The sequence below is a fragment of the Diabrotica virgifera genome, chromosome 4, assembly GCF_917563875.1.
Source record: "Diabrotica virgifera virgifera chromosome 4, PGI_DIABVI_V3a".
Lineage (NCBI taxonomy): Eukaryota > Metazoa > Arthropoda > Insecta > Coleoptera > Chrysomelidae > Diabrotica > Diabrotica virgifera.
In genome coordinates this window covers 116,893,062-116,914,092 of record NC_065446.1, presented here as the reverse complement: position 1 = coordinate 116,914,092, position 21,031 = coordinate 116,893,062, and the positions used below count along the sequence as shown (strand labels likewise).

Genomic DNA, 21,031 nt, shown 5'->3' with positions numbered 1-21,031 from the left:
TGTTAGATTTTTTTATAACACTGCGACCGATCCCGGATTAAAGGTTTTTTTTTAAATAGCCCAATATCCGTAGAAAAGTTGCGTTAATAACGGAGACCATCGGATGGTATCATCGCCTAGAGCCTAGTATCGTACTCTTCATTTTCGTGAACGCTCGCATTTAACATAATGCATTTTATTTTACCTGGCGATCGATAATATGGTACGAGCAATACTAGGGAGCGAGGGTCGGCGCCTCGTTGTGAGTGCTCACTAAGAATCAAGTTCCTAAAATGTTATCTGTATCCTGTATTACTACAGTTGGATTATACATAGTTGGATATACACTAAAGTTGGATTTATAGTTTGACGTAGCGTAGACATAGACGCAACGGAGACGGAAGAAAGTAATATGTCAATTTATAATTCGACGTAGCGGAATTTTTGCGCATGAGTAGAAACTGACTTAATTCAACAACATAGCCTATAAATTATACGAACCGTAAACAAACTTTATGTTTATTTATTTATACTATTATTTATTATAATATCCGTTTTGTGTGTTACATGGATTAGGAAATACTTACTTACTTACTAGCCAACGCCCACCCTTAGCCATTTGGCGGCGCGCTGACCAGTATAGACGAGCCGTTTCTCGTAGGCGATCTTCATCCTCCTCGGGTGGGTCTGTTATCAGGGCTGGGCACTCTGGGAGGTGAGCAGCATCCATCTGGGGCTGATTACATAGTGGACAGTTGTCATTTTCACGGACGCCGATGCGATGTAGATGGGAGGCCAGGTAGTCATGCCCCGTAGTTGTTCTGAACGCGGCTACACTGATGGGTCTCGGCAAGTTGTGAGGGATTGGTGACTCTATTAGGTGGGCCCAAGATTTTCCAGCACCGGCTTGTATTTGCTGGTCTTTTATCTTCGCTTTGATTCCTCTTTTAATGGTGGACTTTGCTGATGTGTACGATTGGAAGCTAGGGGGCTGTGGAAGAGTAGTGCCTTCTTTTGCAAGTTCATCCGCCGCTTCATTCCCTTCAACACCGACATGACTAGGGATCCATTGTAAAGTAATCAGCCACCCTTTTTCCAGCAAGTTCGATAGTTGGACGCGGCAAGATATTGTTTGGGCACAGTCGGTATATCGATTTGTCGACAGGGCGAGGATTGCGGCTTGGCAGTCGATGAAGAAGGCAACTTTTTGGGGGTGTTGGAGATTCTCGATACTTTTAGCGGCTTCGTGTATAGCAGCAATTTCGCCATCATAGTTGGTGAGAGGGGCACCCACAGCTATGGAGCCTTTGGAGAACGTTGAGACATATCCTGCTCCTGTTCTTCCCGAGTCCGGCATCGAGGAGCCATCGCAGTAGATGTGGAGCCACTCATGCGCTGGGTAATTGGTGTGTATCGTCTCTAGGGCGGCTTTCCTTAGGACAATGTCTGACGATAAGTGCTTCGGGTCGTTATGGTTTTCAAGACGCAATTCTGTGTTTGGTAGACAGCGGGCGAGTGTAGTTTGCGCTGGGAAGGGGGCGGCTTTCGACAGGTCAGTGTGGTATTTTTCCATGATTTGATTTGCTACTGTAAGCGGAGTGGTTTGTGTTTTAAGACGTGAGGCTGCTTGTCTATATTCGTCCCATTTTTGTGGAAGTATTCGTCTTTGCCTTTCCCAGAAGGTTAACGCGTGTTGCTCTCTGCGGCATTGTATTGGTTCAATACCGGTCTGGGCTTCCATTGATGTAATCGGTGTTGATTTTGGAGCACCGGTGATGACGCGAAGGGCAGTGTTCTGGGCGACTTCAAGCTTGGAGGTGGTGTTTGTACTCGCAGTTATTGTAGCTTCACTCCCATATTCTAGTATCGGCCGGACATAGGTTTTGTATGTTGCTACCAAGACATCTTGCGTGGCGCCCCATTTTGTTGCTGTGAGACGTTTGAGCAGTCGACATCTCTTTGTGGCTTTCTCTGCAATGTCGTCGATTTGAGGTTTCCACTTCATTTTCTTATCTATGTACACCCCCAGGTATTTTGTTACATCCTCTCTTTCCAGGTCGACTCCTTTGTATGTCAGCTTGACAGCAGTCTGCTTTGTTGAAAGGGTAAGTACTTGATATACGGTTTTGGTTGTACTGACAGTTAGGCAGTTTTTATCCGCCCATTTTTCTAGATTTTTGAGAGCCTGGTTCATTACTCCCTCGAGCGCTTTCAGACTGCTACTTGATGCCCATATTAGGAGGTCATCGGCATACAGGAGGGCATCAACACCAGGTGTCTTTCTAATCATTGCGAGCACATCGTTTATCATTAGGTTGAACAATTGACAGCTGATGACAGCTCCTTGTGGCAGCCCTTGTCTTTGTAGTCTGAATTTGGAACAATGGTTGTGAAATTTGACTCTCTGATACCTTTCACCGAGAAAAGATTTTATCCAATTGAACAGTTTACCGTCAATTCCAGACTTCGCTATCTTGTGTAACAGCAAACCTCTCCATACTGTGTCGTATGCAGCTTTGAGGTCTACTAGCACTGCAACTGTTGACATCTTACGGTGGAAAGCATCCTTGACTTTTTGAGCAAACTCGACTACATGGTCCATGGTGTTCCTGTATTTCCTGAAGCCAGCTTGTGCGTCGTCAATCAGTTCAAGATGGGTTATGGCTCGGTTCAGTCTGTCCAGAACCATTTTTTCGGCTACTTTGCATAAGGAGCTTGTGAGGGATATTGGCCGGTAGCTATCAGTCAGGCTCGGGTCTTTTTGTTTCTTTAGGGTGGGTATGACCTCGCTCTTCCTCCATTGACTTGGGACTCTTGAATTCCATGTTAGGTTAATCAAGCTCAGAATAGTGTTTTTGGCTGCGGCTCCCAGATATTTAAGCATTTCCGGGTACAACTCGTCAATCCCTGCTGCCTTTTTCGTTTTTGTGTCAGAGAGAGCCGCTTCCAGCTCCGATATCGAGAAATCTTCTGTACATATGTCCTTTATACTTTTGCTCATCCGCCGGGGAGGGGGATAGCGCAACAGTCTTGCTCTCTCCCTCTTATTTATCTTAATATTACTCACTTTTGTGTAGTGTTTACAGAGTTCGTTTGCTATATCGGCATGTGTGGTGAGTTCTCTAGCCATGCCTCTCATTGGCATTTGCTGTTGCTTGTTTCCATCATTGTTTAGCGTAGTAACGAACCTGTGCGCTTTGACGCCGTCTTTTCGGAAGTCGAGCTTAGCAAGGAAGGATTTGAAAGCTTCTCTTTTCCCTGACTTAATGGCTTGAGTTAGGGTCGCTTGTCTCTTTCGAAGCTCTACACAATCGTTCATTTGCCTGGATTTTTCAGCTTTGCCCTGGCTTTATTTCTGGCAGCTTTCAATTTGGATAGCGTTGGGGACCAGAAAGTCTTATATCCCTTAATTTGACCTCGCGGTATGCACTCTTTTGCACATCTAAGTATGGCCTCGGTTACTTTCTTTGCTGCTTCTTCTGGTTCTTGTAGTGTTAGTTGAGTAAGGACTTCATCTGTGCATTCCCTGTACTTTTTCCAATTCGCCTTTTTAAAATTCCAGCGCGGGGCGCGATTTTGGGCTTTTTTGTCCTTTGCCAGTTTGCATGTCACTAGCAGAGCGCGGTGACCACAGCCTGCTGCGTCGTCCAGGAGGGTTACACTGGTCTTCCCTGTAATGTGTGGGTGTGTTACGACAAGATCGGGCCTTGATTGACTTCCTCTAAACGATAAGAACGTAGGTGGGGTGTTCACTACATCAAGATAGTTGTTATCCAAAAAGTCCTCGAGGTGTTTCCCAACGTTGGTGGTTCTAGAGTAGCCCCATCTCGTGGATGGACTATTGAAATCTCCAATTATGATGGTACTTGGCTGGATTTGTTGCTCTACCAATTCCAATGCAGGTATATTATCTGGCGGATTGTATAGTAAGAAAAGGGTGACATGTTTCGAGTTTTTCCAGACTTCGACCTGGAACATTTCCAGTTTATCTCTATCCTGCCTTTCGTGAATTATGTTAGTCTTGCATACTAGAGGGGTTTTGATTCCGATGATAATTCCTGACGCTACTTGTCGACTCCTCTTCAGCACATGGGTTGAATAGCCAACTGTAGGGTAGAGGTGAGGTGTGTCTGTAGCGGCTCCTGCCTCTACAATGACATATATATCAACGTTCTTTTCGAGAACGCTTCGTTTGAGTTCTAAAAACTTGCTGTTGCTTAGACCTCCAGCGTTCCAGAAGATGACTTTGAGGTCTGCGTCGCTGCCCTGAGAAGGGCCGTTTCGAGTAGGGATTCGTACACTCATGGATCAGCGCGCGTAACGACAAATCGCTGCTGCTCATTTAGCGTTACCCAGGGGACACGTGTGATCGTACCTTACGATAGACCACGGACGCGAGCAACTCTGTCCCCCGGATTAGGTAATACACGAAGGTATGCTCCTTGGTGCCGTGGCATTTCCAACTATTTTGTTTCATTTCCTAGTCGTTAAAATGTTTAATGTTTATTGGATTTACCTATCGTATATGTGTGGATAACCCCGAATTAGTTTAATAAACAACTCATATTTATCTGAAATATTGAAACTACACTATGATATATTTTTATTAAATTAATAAATTATTGTAACAAATAATTAACAAAATTCGAATATGCTGACAAACAAATTTTTACAAAAGGGATGAGGGGTTTGGGCGGGTCCACTTTGAGTAACAGAACAAAATTCTTCGTTATGATTGGCCAGACGTAAGAAATGCACTGTAGAAGATGAAACTTGGCCAACTCTTCCGTTCCGTTACGTTTCTCTTACGTTCCGTCAGGCTCTTGCGTTCATTTTATATGTCTCGTATTTCCTAAACCGATTGTCCGATTTTAGTGATTTTTTTAATATGTTATAGCTTTATTCTTCAAGAATATGGATGTAATAAGATTGTTGCTTAGCAGATAAGTGTCATTGTATACCGGGTGTAACAATGATAGTGTGTTTTTTCCTCAAAATTTGGAATACCTTGTGGAATATTCTAGCGTAGGGGTCACCAATTAGCGGTCCGCATCCGAACCGTATGCTAGTTTTGTGCGGACCGTGATTAAATTCAGAATATAGTGTTTTCCAATTTTTGAAAATGTTTGGCCATGAAATTGTGTACTATGTTTGGCTCAACTTATATGTGCGAAGCCTCTGTTTCAAGAATAAACTTTATTAAAAATCGGTGCAAATCTCAGCTAACAGATAAATCTCAACTCCCTAATGAAAATCAGTTGTACTGTTGTACTAAACTCATTCTGGATTTGAGACAGGTTGTACATTTTTTTTACATAGGAAACAACTTTTTTAAATAAATTTAAAATTATCTTTTTGCCCCGAAAATGTATTTATTGGTTATTTGGGTGATTTTAAACAAAAACGGCCTCTTGTCATTTTTATAAAAAGTTGATAGTTTTCGAGTTATAAGCTATTTAAAATGTGAAAAATACGAAAATCGCATAGATGCGCATTTTCGAGGCTTGAAACGCATGTGTAAATTATTAGTGCTCCGGTTGACAAGTGCCTAAAGTTAAGCTTATACATTAAATTTCAAGATTCACGGCTTATTTCAATATAGACCGTTGTTTTTTAATTATTGTTAATTGTCGGACGTCGCACTTTATGATGCGTCTCTGTCGCATGTATACATATATGTACTTATGCGAAAAATTCCCAACTAATATTTGACATTTATCAAAATTTTATGATATATTATTAACATAGTTTTTTTTAATAATTTATTTATTTATTCAATTAATTATTGCCAATGTGCTAATTAAATACGCCAATCATGTAGTGCGATACGCACCACATAGTGCGACGCGCCACCGCGGTAGATTAAGGGTCAAGGACGCGCATTATTAACAATTAAAACAACGGTCTAAATTGAAATATACCCCGATTACTCAGCAGAATCTTGAAATTGGATGTGTAAGCTTCAATTTAGGCACGTGACAACCTGAAAAATAATAATTTACACATGAGTTTTCAAGCTTCGAAAATGCTTATTTTCGCATTTTATAGATTTTAAGTAAATCGGTTAAACTCAAAATCTATCAACTTTTGAGAAAAAAGATCTTTTTTGTTTAAGATGGCCTAAAAATGCTAAAAACATAATATTTTCGGGGGCAAAAAACGTGATATTTTGAATTTGTTAAAAAAGAATGTTAAATAGTTTCTGCCTAAAAATTTCGCCCGGCACCCTTTTGATTTGTTATTAATCCGCAAAGAAACCGAATCAGCACAACCGGACACATATAGCATTAAGTCCGGACCCCGGAAGTGTCATATGTCTTCGAAACGGACCCTCAGGGAATATAATTGGTGACCCCTGATTCTAGCGTATAGAAAATATTGAAATTAAAACTCAATTGTAGCCTTAGACTTTCTTAACATTTTGCTTTTTGATTCATTCGCTTATGTTGGATAATAAAAAAGTTAGCTACTTTAACAACTAGCAACGTTCTTCATCAATACTGAGTGTTTCTAAATAAGTGCGACAAACTTTTAAGGGGTAATTCTGCATGAAAAAATAATGACAGTTTGCTTTATAAACGTATGCTTGCAAATGCTTCGTTTCCGAGATACGGGATGTTGAATTTTTTCTTACAAACTGACGATTTATTTATTGCTCTAAAACCGGTTGAGATATGCAAATGAAATTTGCTAAGTTTTAAGAGGTAGTTATTGCGCATTTTTTGGCATACAATTAAGAATTTTATATTCACCACTGGCGTGCATACGGGTAATATGACCGGGTAATATAACCCGTAATGGTGAATATAAAATTCTTAATTGTATGCCAAAAATGTGCAATAAACCCTACCAAATCTCATTTGCATATCTCAACTGGTTTTAGAGCAATAAATAGATCGTCAGTTTGTAAGAAAAAATTCAACATCCCGTATCTCGGAAACGAAGCATTTGCAAGCATACGTTTATAAAGCAAACTGTCATTATTTTTTCATGCAGAATTACCCCTTAAAAGTTTGTCGCACTTATTTAGAAACACTCAGTATTGATGAAGAACGTTGCTAGTTGTTAAAGTAGCTAACTTTTTTATTATCCAACATAAGCGAATGAATCAAAAAGCAAGATGTTAATAAAGCCTAAGGCTATAGTTGAGTTTTAATTTCAATATTTTATATATGCTAGAATATTCCACAGGGTGTTCCAAACTTTGAGGGAAAAACACACTATCATTTTTACACCCGGTATACAATGATACTTATCTGTTTAGCAACAATATTATTACATCGATATTCTTGAAGAATAAAGCTATAACATATATAAAAAATCACTAAAATCGGACAACAAGTTCAGGAAATAGAAGACATCAAAAATGTCCCATTTTTAACGTGGTGCGTTAATTTTGATGCTTAGTGTAGATGTGAAACCTGGATTATGAAGGTTAATGTTATGAACAAATTAGAAGCCTTCGAGATGTGGTCATATTGTAGAATGCTTAAAATCTCATGGATTCAGCCCATTTCAAACATAGAAGTCTTAAAAAGAATAGGTCAAAGCGAATGTAAAAAAGAGAAAACTTGAATATATGGGGCATATAATGAAAGGTCGCAGATAATGGATACAGCAGTTAGTACTCAACGGAAAAATTTAGGGAAAAGGAAGAATTGATAGAAAGAAATATTCATGACTCCGAAACCTTTGTCAATGGACTGGCTCATCAGAAGATGAATTGTTCAGTAATCGAAAACAGTATCGGCAAATTGTCAAGGAATCTACCAATGACTAATATTTGGGCACGGTACTTAAAGAAGAAGCATGAAATTATTACAAATAAATAAAATAAAAACTTTATTAAACAATAAAATTACGTATTAGTATTTTCTTCTGTATCTGGAACTAGCTGTACCAATCCTCTTGGCCCAAATGTGTGTTTAACAACATCAATATTCTGTACATCAAAAACAGTAAAATTATTTGACTTCTTATCTCCACCTACAGATATAACAAACGGCAAGTCTGGACATAAATCCAAACAGTGAATATTCCCCATATTAAACTCCTTTTCATTAACAAGCTTAGGTTCAGCTTCCAGTGTAGCCAAGTCCCAAATTTTAACTGTTTCATCTGTAGAAGAAGTAATCAACAATCCTTGGCATTGTTTGCTAAGGACTAACCCTGTTACTTCCTTGCTGTGTGCTTTAACTGACCATAGCTGTCCTTTTCTACAGTCGAAACACTGTACAGACCCACTGCTGGTACCTGCTAAAAATGTGAAAGGTTCTAATGGGTTCCAGCATAGCCTTTCAGCTTCTCCATCAAGTAGCCAAGTTTGGTGGGTTTCAGGGGTCCTGCCATCAAATACTCTTGCAGATTTGTCACAACCTGAAACCAAACATTTTACTTATTTCTAAAGCATTCTAGTATTTTACATAGGAATCTATTTTTTTGTGCTTGAATCACTCCAGGATGTGCCTTATATCAATAATTACGATATGAGCCAGTCTCAAATCTTGTGCTTAAGTTTTTATTTAACAGAATTTAAAAAAAAATCGTTAATTTTTGCTTTTTGCTCATGTGTTTTCGCCTATAACTCGAGAAATATTGTTCCTACAAAAAGAATTATAGATAATAAAAGTTTCGTTTGTCAATTTTACGTTTGATATTATTTGACTACCTAGAAATTGAAATTTTAATGTTTATTGTTTAAAAAATAGCAATAATTCGGAAAACAGGACTTTTTCCTTTAAATTTTTTCAACCCCTTAAACATAACTTACAGCCTTCATATTCCTCCTAGAAAAACTTTATAATACAACCGATACATGTGCTAAATTTTGCTACATTTTGTTAGGATCGGTTTAATAGATTTGCATGATAATTTTGCAATCCAGGGTCCAAAAAAATTGCAAATTTGCAAAATTATGCTGGGCTTAAAATAAGCACTTTAAAAAATTGCAAAATGCATTTGACAGCGTGAGCCTTTCTTTGATCTATGAGCCTATTTTGCTTATAGGTGAAAATATTGGTGCAAAAAGCAAAATTTTCGATTTTTTCAGATTTTGTTAACTCTCCGTTAGTCGCTATCATCGATAACATCGACAACAGATATTTTATCAACAACAGAATTTTTCATTCGGGGTTTTCAAATAACCTCTCAAACAATATATTGTTATATTAATGCACTAATTGTGCATTAATATGCACAGTTGAGACATGGTACAGATCCTTTGTCATATCTGAAGAAAACAGAAGTTATGTGTCCCTTCATAATTTATGATACTAATGTTGAGGAATTGAAAGAGATATTTAAATCAATCAGAAACAAAAACTCTTCGGGTTATGATGACATCTCTATAAGAGTTTTCAATAATCTACCAAACTCTGCTTTGGATGTTTTATCTATTTTAATTAATGATAGTTTTAATGCTGGCACATTTCCCGATTTCCTGAAGATAAATGTTGTAATTCCATTGCACAAGGGTGGAGATCACATAAACCCTTCCAATTACAGGCCAATTTCTCTGATACCTACGTTGGCAAAAATAATAGAGAAAATTGTTAAAGCAAGATTAATACAATTTTTAGAGGTTAACCAACTACTAAGTCCGAAACAGTTTGGTTTCCGTGGTAACACTGGCACGACCGACGCGATTTTCAGTTTTTTAGAGATAGCTTACAATAATATTAATTTAGGCGAGATGGTTGCGGCAGTGTTCTGTGATTTGACGAAGGCTTTTGACTGTGTCAATCATGGTTTGCTGCTGCAGAAGCTTAAACACTACGGAATTAAAGATAAGTCACTGAGTTGGATGGAGTCATATTTGTCGGGTAGGAGTCAGTTTGTTAGAACAGACTGTGACTCTGACTTGATGAATGTAACTTGGGGAGTGCCCCAAGGCTCGGTATTGGGACCAGTTCTGTTTTTGGTATATATAAACGATTTAGCCTACCTTGATGTATCTGCTCATTTCACCCTTTATGCAGATGATACCACTCTTATATGGCATGCTAAAGATTTGAATGTCTTACGCCAATCTGTAGGTAGGGAACTCTTAATGATTGGAAATTGGTGCACGGCGAACTTTTTGACATTAAACACTTCTAAAACCAAGCTTCTGTGTTTTAAACATGTTATGCCTGAATTACATCTGGAACTTGAACCTCAGCTGTCCGTCAGGTTTCTTGGCCTGAATATTGATCCTGACCTTAAATTTAAATCGCATATCGAAGCCTTGAATTCAAAACTTGCATCTGGATGCTATGCAATACGGTCGACTAGAAGGGAGCTTGGTTTTGCCCAAGCAAGAACTGTGTACTTTGCACTAGTAGAGTCACATCTTAGATTCGCAATTCAGTTTTGGGGAGCGTGTAGTCAGGAGCTTTTCAGTAGTGTGTTTTTGCTTCAAAAAAAGGCAGTACGCCTGTTGTGCCAGGTAAATTCTAGAGAAACGTGTAAACCTTTATTTATTAAACACAGTATCCTTACACTTGTATCTCTTTTCATTTTGGAAACGGCAAGCATTATTTTTAAGAATAAACATCTATATGAAAATAATAATCGATCTGGACGATTTGCTAGCAATTTAGCTTTGATTACACCTAGAAGCACACTAGTCAAAGACTCATTTATTTTTAACGGCATCAAAATTTTTAATAAACTACCTAGTGAAATAAAAAATTTGGAAACTATTAGAAAGTTTAGAAATTCATTAGATAGACTGCTCGCTAAGAGGGCCTATTATGATCTGACAGAATTTTTTGAGGACCATTGGAGCTGATGTATTTGTGATCTTGTGTATATTTTTTTTTTGTCAATTTGTTTGTCATTATTGTTTGTGATTTAGTTTTACAGCTTGTAGTTTGTTTGTTTTTTATTTTTGACAATACTACATATTTTGTAGTTGTTATATAATGTAAATGTGTTATGTGTTATATTTTATATTTAGTCATATTTTAATTTAATTTATTTATTTAAAACCCTTAAACAGTGTTTGTCAACAAGATTTTTTCTTAGACAATAAACATATTCTCTCTCTCTCTCTCTCTCTATTAGTATTTTTCATTTTGTATCCGTTGTTATTCAATAAAACATTTTCAAAAATATAAAAATATTTTTTAGTCATTCTTAAACATAATATAAAATGAATATGAAAATGAATTTTACGGCAATAATTATTTTTTTTTTAATTGTCGGTCTCTGACATATGCCCTGAATGGACAAAAAACACATATTAAAAATGTGTATATTCAGTGGCATACATGCGCCCCTTTCTCACATTGGTGAAGGCATCATCTGGCTGACATGTATGCCATCCAGACGGAACTTATTAATGCCTTGACAACTAATAGCCATTGGCATGGTACAGTTGATTTCGCAATCAGGAAGTGTAGTGTGTATGTTTAGTTAATGGTTACTTACAGTAGGAATAATGAAAGAATACCCATGAACGAACATATAAAACACGCTGTATTTTCCTGTCACCGTGTCACAAAGAAAATTGCCCAGCGCAAGTACATGTAATAATAATTATTACCATGAATGAACATATAAAACACACTGTATTTTCCTGTCACCGTGTCACACAAAAAATTGCCCAGCGCAAGTACATGTAATAATAATTATTACATGTACTTGCGCTCACCACCTGTCACTTACGGTGACAGGAAAATACAGCGTGTTTTGTATGTTCGTTCATGGGTATTCTTTCATTTTTCCTACTGTAGTAAAGTTGACTTCATTGTCTTTAGAAAGAGATGCTAATTGTATCCGAACGTCTGTGGTCCCTCCTGTGAGTAGCGATCCCACATCTATAGAAACAATTTTCACTTATTAATTTTTAAATAAGTAAATGAAAATTTTTCTACCCAGCTGAGATTTGAACTCACAACCCTTGGATCCTAAGGTAGGCTCTCTTATCACTGAACTACAGAGGGGGTAAAATAAAAGTTAAAAGCATGATTTACATGACAAGTACGAAATTTGATGTTTCGATTTCCACTTAATAAATTGATCTTAGAATACAAATTAAAAATATTTTTTTACTTGATAATACAAAAAATTGTCCTAATTTAATTTGATCTGTGTGTGATTTTTCTGCCATGTGCAAACAAAAAAAGATGCTGGAATAGTGTATTAACTAAAAAAAATACTAACACCAATACTAACCTCCACCTAAAAGTGTTTGTGCCTCTAAAGGATGCCATTCGAGACATTGAACTTTTTCTTGGAAGGATTTAATGGTTGTACTTGGTTTTTTGATTTCCATATCCCACAAGTGTATTGTTTGATCTACAGATCCACTAGCCAACACATGTTCAAAGGTTTTGTTCCAAGCTAATGAAAGCACTGCATCCGTATGGCCTGAAATATAAGCAATACTGTAGTAAAACTGTACAAAATAGTATTTATTATACAGTGCTAGCTTAATGTCACCTCCTCCTCGTATCTTTAGAAAGGTTATACTTAATAGTGAAATTTGTAGGGAAAATATAAATGGATGTAGACTTCTTAAATAGTGAGAGGTTATGTAATAGTGATAAATGATGTTACAGAGCCACTTTGACCGCTAATATTAAATGGGACTTTATGGCAAGTGATATCTTGTTTGAAAGGTATGGAAAATACCTATTTTATCATACTAATTTTGTTTAAGAAGTTGATTTTGATGAATAAATTAAATAAATACTAAAATTGTAGTTTTGCATTTAATTTATAAATATTCAAGCATCTGCCTATGGTTATTTGTCAAAAATGTTGTTGATGTAAAACAACTAGAGAAATGAAATCAACTTTTTTGACAAATAACCATAGGTGGGGTTACAATTTTAGTATTTATTTAATAATCAACCTAATCCCCAATAAAATTAGTATGATGGAATAGGTATTTCAAACGAGATATCACTTGCCATAATATCCCATTTAAAGTTATCGGTCAAAGTCATTTAACGTCATCTGTCACTATTACGTCACATGTTATGAATATTTGAGGAGTCTAAGTCCGTTTATTTCCTTCCTCAAAATTTGACAAAGTATAACCGTTTAAAAGATATGAGATAGGAGGGGACTTTTGGCTGGCACTGTATATAATATCCTTTACTACCTTACGATATAATCAAAAATATTGTGAAAAATAATATTACATCTTTCACAAAGGACTCTGCACACATCTTATGGAAAATATAATGTCACTCAAATGAAAAAAAATTTACGTGAATAGATTCGTCTCTAAATTATCATAATTTTATACCATTGCGCCAACTCTGAATTTTGCATAATTAGGGCGTAAATTAATATAAATAAATCTAAAGTCAAATAGGAGTGTATGTGAGTCAAAGAGAAAAAATATGTTGTAAATCGCAAGTTCGTAAATATTTCTTCAAAAGACTTAATTTTATCTTATCGATAATAGAGTAAGTAGGTATAATTTGACCAGGCTTACAAAAGTATATAGTTCCTGTAATCCGCTTAGCTCGCTGGGTAAACCCTTGTGAATAGCCATTAGAGTAATAGCATTTATGAATTACACTTTTATGAACTTCAAAAATGTGATTTCGATAAACTTTACGATTTACGCCCTTGTTAATTAAAATTCAGAGTTGACGCAATGATACAAAACCATTGTAATTTTGAGACAAATCTATTAATGTAAATTTTATTGTATTTGAGTGACATTATTTTTTCCATAAGATGTGTGCAGTGCAGTCCTTTTTACTTATGAAACAGATTACAATGATAGCCCATTTTCTATACAGCCTACATTATAAAATATACCTATATGTTCCTTGTTCTTCTTTTTACTAGCAGGTCTCCCTAAAGTAAATGAAGGTTCAATAACATTCATAATATCTACATCCCAGACCTCTATAACAGGTGACATTGATCCCACTGCACAATAATTTCCTTTGGGCATCTTCGGTTCATAGTTTAGCGGTTCTAAACACAGAGGAAAGGATGATAACATAATATCATGATGAACATACAATGACTCTTCTTGTTCATTGTATATGTAGACTTCCAATAGACTTGCATCCCCTTCTACATGTCCTACTAGTATGAGATTGTCAGATGGTTTGATTTTATCATCTTCTTTTTCAGAATCGTCTGACTCTACAACAAAATATATAATTATTAATACATACAGTATCTTTATTCAGATTTGAGTACTAGAAACTTTCTTTCGGACCTTTTCATGGACGAATGAAAGCGGAATGTGACTGCATATTGTAAAGTCCTTTTCGCTTTCTGTATTCGTCGTCTCTTGTTCTTATACAGAGATTAAGGATGTACCAGAAAGAAGTTCCAACAAGAAAAGTTTTCAGATTTACATAATTATTTGCTATTTTAATTTTTATTTTAATAGTGAATTTTTTATCTGAGACTTAGCTTTTCTATAAGAGATGTCACTGCAGCATCCCAAAAGTGGATTGTAAACTATTTTTTAAAATTCCACTTAAATAGACAGTTTGGTTGTTCGTTTTGCTTCGAGAGGTGTGCACGTAGCTCTACTGAAGAAGTCTGTAAGACAGAAACAGCTGTCTAGAGATTATGCATCGCCTCTGAATCGAAAGAAAACATAAATTGTCTTTTTCAATTATAATACTTATAGTTTGTTTTTTAACCAAGAGGAGTGATTCAAATTTACCGTGCCGTAATGCTTGTTTCTAATTGGTCCAACTGCGGGCAAGTTTACTGTTATTAAATTTTGACACTAATGACATTAAATTTATGAAATTTTGGCACTTCTGTCATTTTATAGGTTAATTAAGTAAATCGACGATTTTTTGTGTTTTCTGCATTATTCCTTTAATTTTTAGTCTACTTTTATATAAAAACACTTGTTTTTAGAACTCTTTAGCGATGTGTTATTTAGTATAATTTAATATGTATGGATTATCAGTGAAAGCTGATATGATCAACGAAAAAAGAAGATGAATTTGGTGACTTTTCTAGTAACTTTCTTGGGTGTGAATCTGTCTTTTTAGTTTACTCCTCTTGGTTAAAAAATCAATAACAAATCAAGTAACTTTCAAGTAAAAAGCAACTTTTAACAACTTTTCTAACTCAATTTCTTAACAATAATTTAAACTGTTAATGACGTTATCCCCTGTATTAACATGTTCGGTACCAAGGGGGTACTTAAGTTTCATCCTCGTAGATCATAGCTATTTACATTTCCAGTATGTGCAGTGTGAATCCCGGCTCACAGGTGAGACACTGGTCAATGCAAAAAATCAGTGTGGCTCATATATGAGTCGCTTAGTAGAAAACATGTTAGATAAAAGAAAAATAAAAAGATTTCAACAAAATGAGAGGAGTGTTCTGCACATGAGATTTAAAGTTGGGGCTAACAGTTAGGTTGGCAAGGTGCTACATTTTCTTGAATTTGTTTTATGGAATGAAAGCTTGGACCTTGATTGCAACATCAATTTCTGAAAATATCGTGGACAGAATATGTTACAAACAAATCTTAAATACAATCAAAACAGCAAAATTCAAATATCTTGGATATATTACATGTGGAGAGAGACAGCTTGCTCCAACTGATTATGCAGGGAAATGTCAAAGGAAAAAGAAGCTTAGGGAGACGTATAACGTCATTGCTGCACAACCCGAGAGAATGCTATGGATATACATCAAAAATGATCTTTTTAGAGCATCCGAAATAATGTAAATAGGTATGTTATTGTTGGTAACAATGTAGTATTAGTAAACAATCTTCGATGACTTTCATTTTGCATTCATAATCAATATATTTTTGTTAATATATCAACTAATTTAACTACATATACCAGAAAAATTGTCTGCAGCATCATTATCGAGTTCTGCCAATGATCCAATTCCTAAAGCATTTGCAGTGTCCTCATTTTCGTCTTCTTTATCGTAATCCTCTAAGGCAAACTCATCTGTTTGAGACGTTTCACCTTCTTCCATAGGCTCATCTTCATTTTCATTGGATTCTTGTAATTTAATCTTGGTGTCATTAATAATTTGAGCCAGCTCGTTTTTCGACAGTTGCAATTTTACTGGGCTTGAATTGGCCACTCCTCGTTTAACCCATCTTACACACGGTACGAAGTTTATATTTTGTTGTGTATTTTCGTACTCCATTTTCGAATATTAATTCACGTGTTGATGTGGTGAAATGTTTTCATATTCGTATTTGAAAATGTTAGGTTAGGTTAGATTGACACAGAACAGAACATGTTGCATGAAGAAGTGTCAAATGTTGGAGCCTTTTACTAGGTGAGATATGCAGCTACCGTATCATTTGACAAGGGTAAAAGTTTTTTTGATTCGTAAAAGTTCGCTGCCAGACTTATTTTTTAACATTTGTCCACTCAATAAATAATATATAGTATGGTGCAAATGAAAGGAATAAATTAATTATTACGTAAGCCGGTGACTTTGGAAAAATTCCGAAAGATGTCCATTTTTATCTTTAAATTATGATTTGTTGGCAGATATATCATACTATACTAAATTCACAATAAAGATGCAATAGAAATAAACAAACCAAGACACGTTAAATGCTACGAGGAGCACTCTTGGATCATAATTTACAATGTATATAATATGCTCCTCCTCGTAGTGCTCCTCGTAGCATTTGAGGTGTCTTGGTTTGTTTATTTCTAGTGCATCTTGATTGTGATTTTAGTATAGTGACGTCATCCATCTGACCGTGATGACGTAATCGATGATTCATTTAAATGAGAATAGGGGTCGTGTGCTAGCTTATTTAAAAGATCATTCAATTCTCTACTTAGTAATATAAACATTAAGATAACATAATTAATGTGGATAATTATTTTTATATAGGGTCTCCAAAAATTTTTTTTGACTTAAATTAATCGACACAAAAGGAAGAGTGTATGTAATTTATTTAATTCAAAATACATTTTACTGCTGTCAGAAAACAGAAAAAATGTTTATTTGATAAATAAACATTTCTTTTCGCTTGAATTCAATGTTCAAGCTGCCACCCACCTGCCTCTTGGCAATTTGAACCTCTTGGTCAACACATTAACCCATGGGGTCAATGTGTTGACTCCATGGGACCAATATAGGACAGACAATACAGACCAACGGCTGTATACTATTAATCACAAAAATTTTTTATTGAAAAAATCCTTTATGAAAGATATATTTATTAAAAAATCCTCAAAGAGCCACATCTAAATCATAGAACATTTTCGATCTACATAGATCATCATCAGTGCTGATACAGGCAAATCACATGCTGAGCCACCAAAAATACATGGGTAAAAACCATTTAAATGTTAACCAAATATGTTGGCCTTTGGCCTTGACACTTTGGCATCCTATGAGGGACATGAAAGGAGCCTCCACGTAGATTGTGATCACTTGCGAATACAATTGGGCGTCCCCTGGAAACGAGTAATGTCGGCTAATCCTTTCAACACCGGTGCACCAACAACACAGATGCAATCATAATCAAAACGGTCTTTATCAAGGCCATTTTTGTCTAATATGTGCAGAGAACATGGTGTCGATGTTCTACTGGTTCAAGAAACCCATAGAGGTACTGCAAGCCGCAGACCAAGGATTCAGGGTATGAAGCTTATACTGGAGAGACCACACGACCAATATGGTAGCGCAGTCTTCGTCAGACCAGATATCGACGTAGCTTCCACATCTCTAACAGATCAAAATGACATCGAGATCCTCACAGTGGAGATAAACTCCTGTACAGTAACGACAATCTACAAACCACCAAACGCTGTCTTTGCTTTTGAGGAACCGAGTAACTTTCAATCACAGCAAATCAAATTCGTACTGGGTGACTTCAACTATCACAGTGTTGCGTGGGGTTATAACGAAACAGATTCCAATGACGAAGAACTAGAAAAATGGGCTGAAAGCATGAACCTAAAACTTATTCACGATCCAAAGCAGCCTGCGTCATTTAACAGCGTAAGATGGCGTAGAGGTTACAACCCAGACAATATATTTGTCAGCGACAGAATTGGAGAACAGCTGACAAAAATCGTTGGAAGCGCCCTCCCAAAGACACAGCACAGACCAATAATTTGTCTTTCCAACGCGGCAATCAGATACGAAATTGTTCCTTTCAAGAGAAGGTTTAACTTTACTAAAGCAAAATGGGAAAAATTCTCTGAAGCATTGGATCAAGAAGTTTCCCAGCTAGAACCTTGCCCTGATTCATACGATAAATTTGTAGAAATTGTAAAGCAAGTATCACTAAAATTTATCCCTAGAGGTTGTCGAACTGAGTACATAGCGGGGCTCAATGAAGAATCTAAACCCCTACTTAAAAGATACGAACAGCTATATGAACAGGACCCTTTCTCGGAAGCAACAATACAGGCTGGGGAGGAAATGTTACATGCGACATCCGCCAACAGAACGGAAAGATGGTGCAAGCTGGTCACGAGTCTGGACATGAAACAAAACAGCAGACGTGCCTGGAAGCTGATTCGGAATCTTGGCAACGATACCGCTGCTCCGGCAGTCAACATGACAGGAGTCACACCCGATCAGATAGCCCATCATCTTCTAATGAACGGTAAGACGACATCAAGAAAGAACAAAATGAGAGCTCAAATCTAGAGATGAGACGCGCGATCCACCAAATGAAAGATAATAAATCGGCTGGCCTGGACGACATACGAACAGAACAAATAAAGAACTTTGGACTAAAAACCGTAGAGTCGCTCGTAAAATGATGAATTGCTGCATCCGTACATTACAAATCCCCAAAATCTGGAGGAAAGCTAGAGTGGTAGCCCTCTTAAAACCAGGGAAGGATCCGGGGGATACAAAGAGTTTTAGACCTGTCTCTCTTTTGTGCCACTTTTTCAAGGCATTTGAAAGAATGATACTGAACCGGATCGCTGAATATGTGGAGACTAAAATTATTCCAGAACAAGCAGGATTCAGACCCGGAAAGTACTGCTGCAGCTGCAGTCAAATTCCTAATCTCACCCAACATATTGAAGATGGTTTTGAACGGAAAGAAATAACAGGAGTAGCGTTCATAGACCTAACTGCCGCCTATGACACAGTTAACCATCAACGGCTACTTGCAAAACTCTATGAAACTACAAAGGATTTCCGACTAACAAGGTTAGTGAAATGTCTCCTCCAGAATAGACGCTTCTACGTAACGTTCCAGTTCAAAAACAGTCGGTGGAGGGACAAAAAAATGGGCTACCACAGGGAAGTGTCCTTGCGCCGATTCTATACAACATATACACCAACGACCAACCCATACACCAACAAACAAGGCAATTTATTTACGCTGATGATACAGCTGTGGCAGCTCAGGGAAGAACCTTCAATGAAGTCGAAGTGAAACTGACAGATGCCCTGGGAGACTTAGTTCTATACTACGATAAAAACCATCTGAAACTAAATCCCACAAAAACCCAGGTATGTGCTTTCCACCTTTAGAAACAAGCATGCCCGAAGGCCGCTAGAGGTGGAATGGCGTGGTCAGATGCTGGAACACAACGAGACGCCAAAATACCTTGGCGTTCGTCTGGATAGAACTCTGTGTTACCGATACCACTGTCAAGATGTCAAGAAGAAAGTAAGTGCCAGAAATAATATCATCCGCAAGCTAACTAATACAAAATGGGGAGCACAACCACACACTCTCCGCACGTCTGCCTTAGCATTATGTTTTTCAGCCGCGGAGTTTGGAGCACCAGTATGGGCAAACTCTGCTCACGCTAAGAACGTCGACGTGGCTCTAAATGAACGATTCGTATAATATCAGGTTGCCTGAAACCGACACCTATCGAAGAGGTATACCCCGTAGCTGGGATTGCTCCACCACCTATCAGGAGGAGGGTCACGTCAGAGGTAGAACGAAAAAAAGCAGGCACCCGAAGACACCCCTTATATGACCACCAAACTCAGCCAAGCAGACTAAGATCTCGGAAAAGCTTCCTGAAAAGATGGTTTTGAACGGAAAGAAATACATCAAGAAAACATCAAGATCCATCTCCGAAGGCGTCAAGCAAGCGTCAGCTTTCGCGACACATTTTGCTGCCTCAGAGGAAATGACTGCTGGACACAATTTACCGTATCCGACTTGGAAAGCGCTAAACAGACTAAGAACCGGCGTTTCACGTTGTGCTAGTAGGTAACCTGAAAAAATGGGGATGCCAGGAGGACGATACCTGCGACTGTGGCGCGGTTCAGACCAGCCAGCATCTACTATCATGCACAGAGATGGGAGAGACCTGCACAGAAGAAGACTTAATTATAGCAAATGACAGGGTCATCTATGTAGCCAACCATTGGAAATACAGAATTTAAAGTTGTTGGTGTTCCGGACACGGAAAGTAAGTAAGTATCCTATGACTTCCCACAAGGCACGTGCGTTGCTTGATTGAAAGTATGTCTTTACATTAAGGACGGTGAGTAGAATCATATCCATACGGGTTTTTATCCATAACTTGGATTTCTTAATAATAATGTAACTGTAAATATATTTGGTTAACATTTAAAGGGTTGTTACCCATGTATTTTTGGTGGCTCAGCATGTGATTTGCCTGTATCAGCATTGATGATGATCTATGTAGATCGAAAACGTTCTGTGATTTAGATGCCTTTTGAGGGTATTTTAATAAATATACCTTTCATAAAGAATTTTTTCAATATTTTTTTTACAAAATGTATGTTGGTCCCATCGGACCAATGTCGCCCGTTGAAGCAACATCAGTGTTCAACGTGGCAATGAACGTGTTAAGAATTAAAATAGTAATACTAGGCATATTAAAAATTCCTAAAACTTTAATAGTAAAAACTTTACTTACATACCAAATATCGTTTTAGAAAAGCGAGCTTCCTCATCACGACGGAAACGAACGTTTGATTTTGACTGTGAGAAATGTTCGGAAAAATTTCACTTCAGCACTGAACTTATAAAACATTGTGGAGAAGTACATAACATTCCTCAAAAAGACGTCAGGCCTTTTGGTTGTACGATATGTAAGAGTCGATTTGGTAAGTAGATACATTTTGTTAAGAGTGTAGGCGGAAACATTCTACGGCTATCCCTACTTATTCC

At 37.2% G+C, this 21,031-nt stretch overlaps 2 protein-coding genes across 2 annotated transcripts in view; one reads left to right on the top strand and one right to left on the bottom strand.

Moving 5' to 3' along the window:
- The window catches only part of LOC126883124 (gastrula zinc finger protein XlCGF52.1-like), a 71,202-nt gene that overhangs the window by 27,681 nt on the left and 22,490 nt on the right, over window positions 1–21,031 (top strand). Inside the window, exon 3 of the mRNA XM_050648369.1 lies at window positions 20,797–20,967. Coding sequence (XP_050504326.1) covers window positions 20,797–20,967 — 171 coding nt within the window. The remainder of the gene's footprint in view (window positions 1–20,796; window positions 20,968–21,031) is intronic.
- LOC126883123 (periodic tryptophan protein 1 homolog) lies at window positions 7,809–16,214 on the bottom strand. The gene is made up of 4 exons (XM_050648368.1): window positions 15,762–16,214; window positions 13,744–14,079; window positions 12,139–12,333; window positions 7,809–8,355 (listed from the first exon to the last, which is right to left on the bottom strand). Exons 1-4 carry the CDS (start codon window positions 16,078–16,080, stop codon window positions 7,838–7,840), a joined length of 1,368 nt encoding a protein of 455 aa, XP_050504325.1. The 5' UTR covers window positions 16,081–16,214; the 3' UTR covers window positions 7,809–7,837.

Bases quoted from the DNA above. Each gene is read 5' to 3' on its own strand.
- LOC126883123 (XM_050648368.1), bottom strand. From the start codon at position 16,080: ATGGAGTACGAAAATACACAACAAAATATAAACTTCGTACCGTGTGTA. The intron at 14,080-15,761 runs GTATATGTAGTT...ATTTTGTTGTAG, and splicing joins TGCTGCAGACAATTTTTCTG to AGTCAGACGATTCTGAAAAA. The intron at 8,356-12,138 runs GTTAGTATTGGT...GTTTGGTTTCAG, and splicing joins ACAAACACTTTTAGGTGGAG to GTTGTGACAAATCTGCAAGA.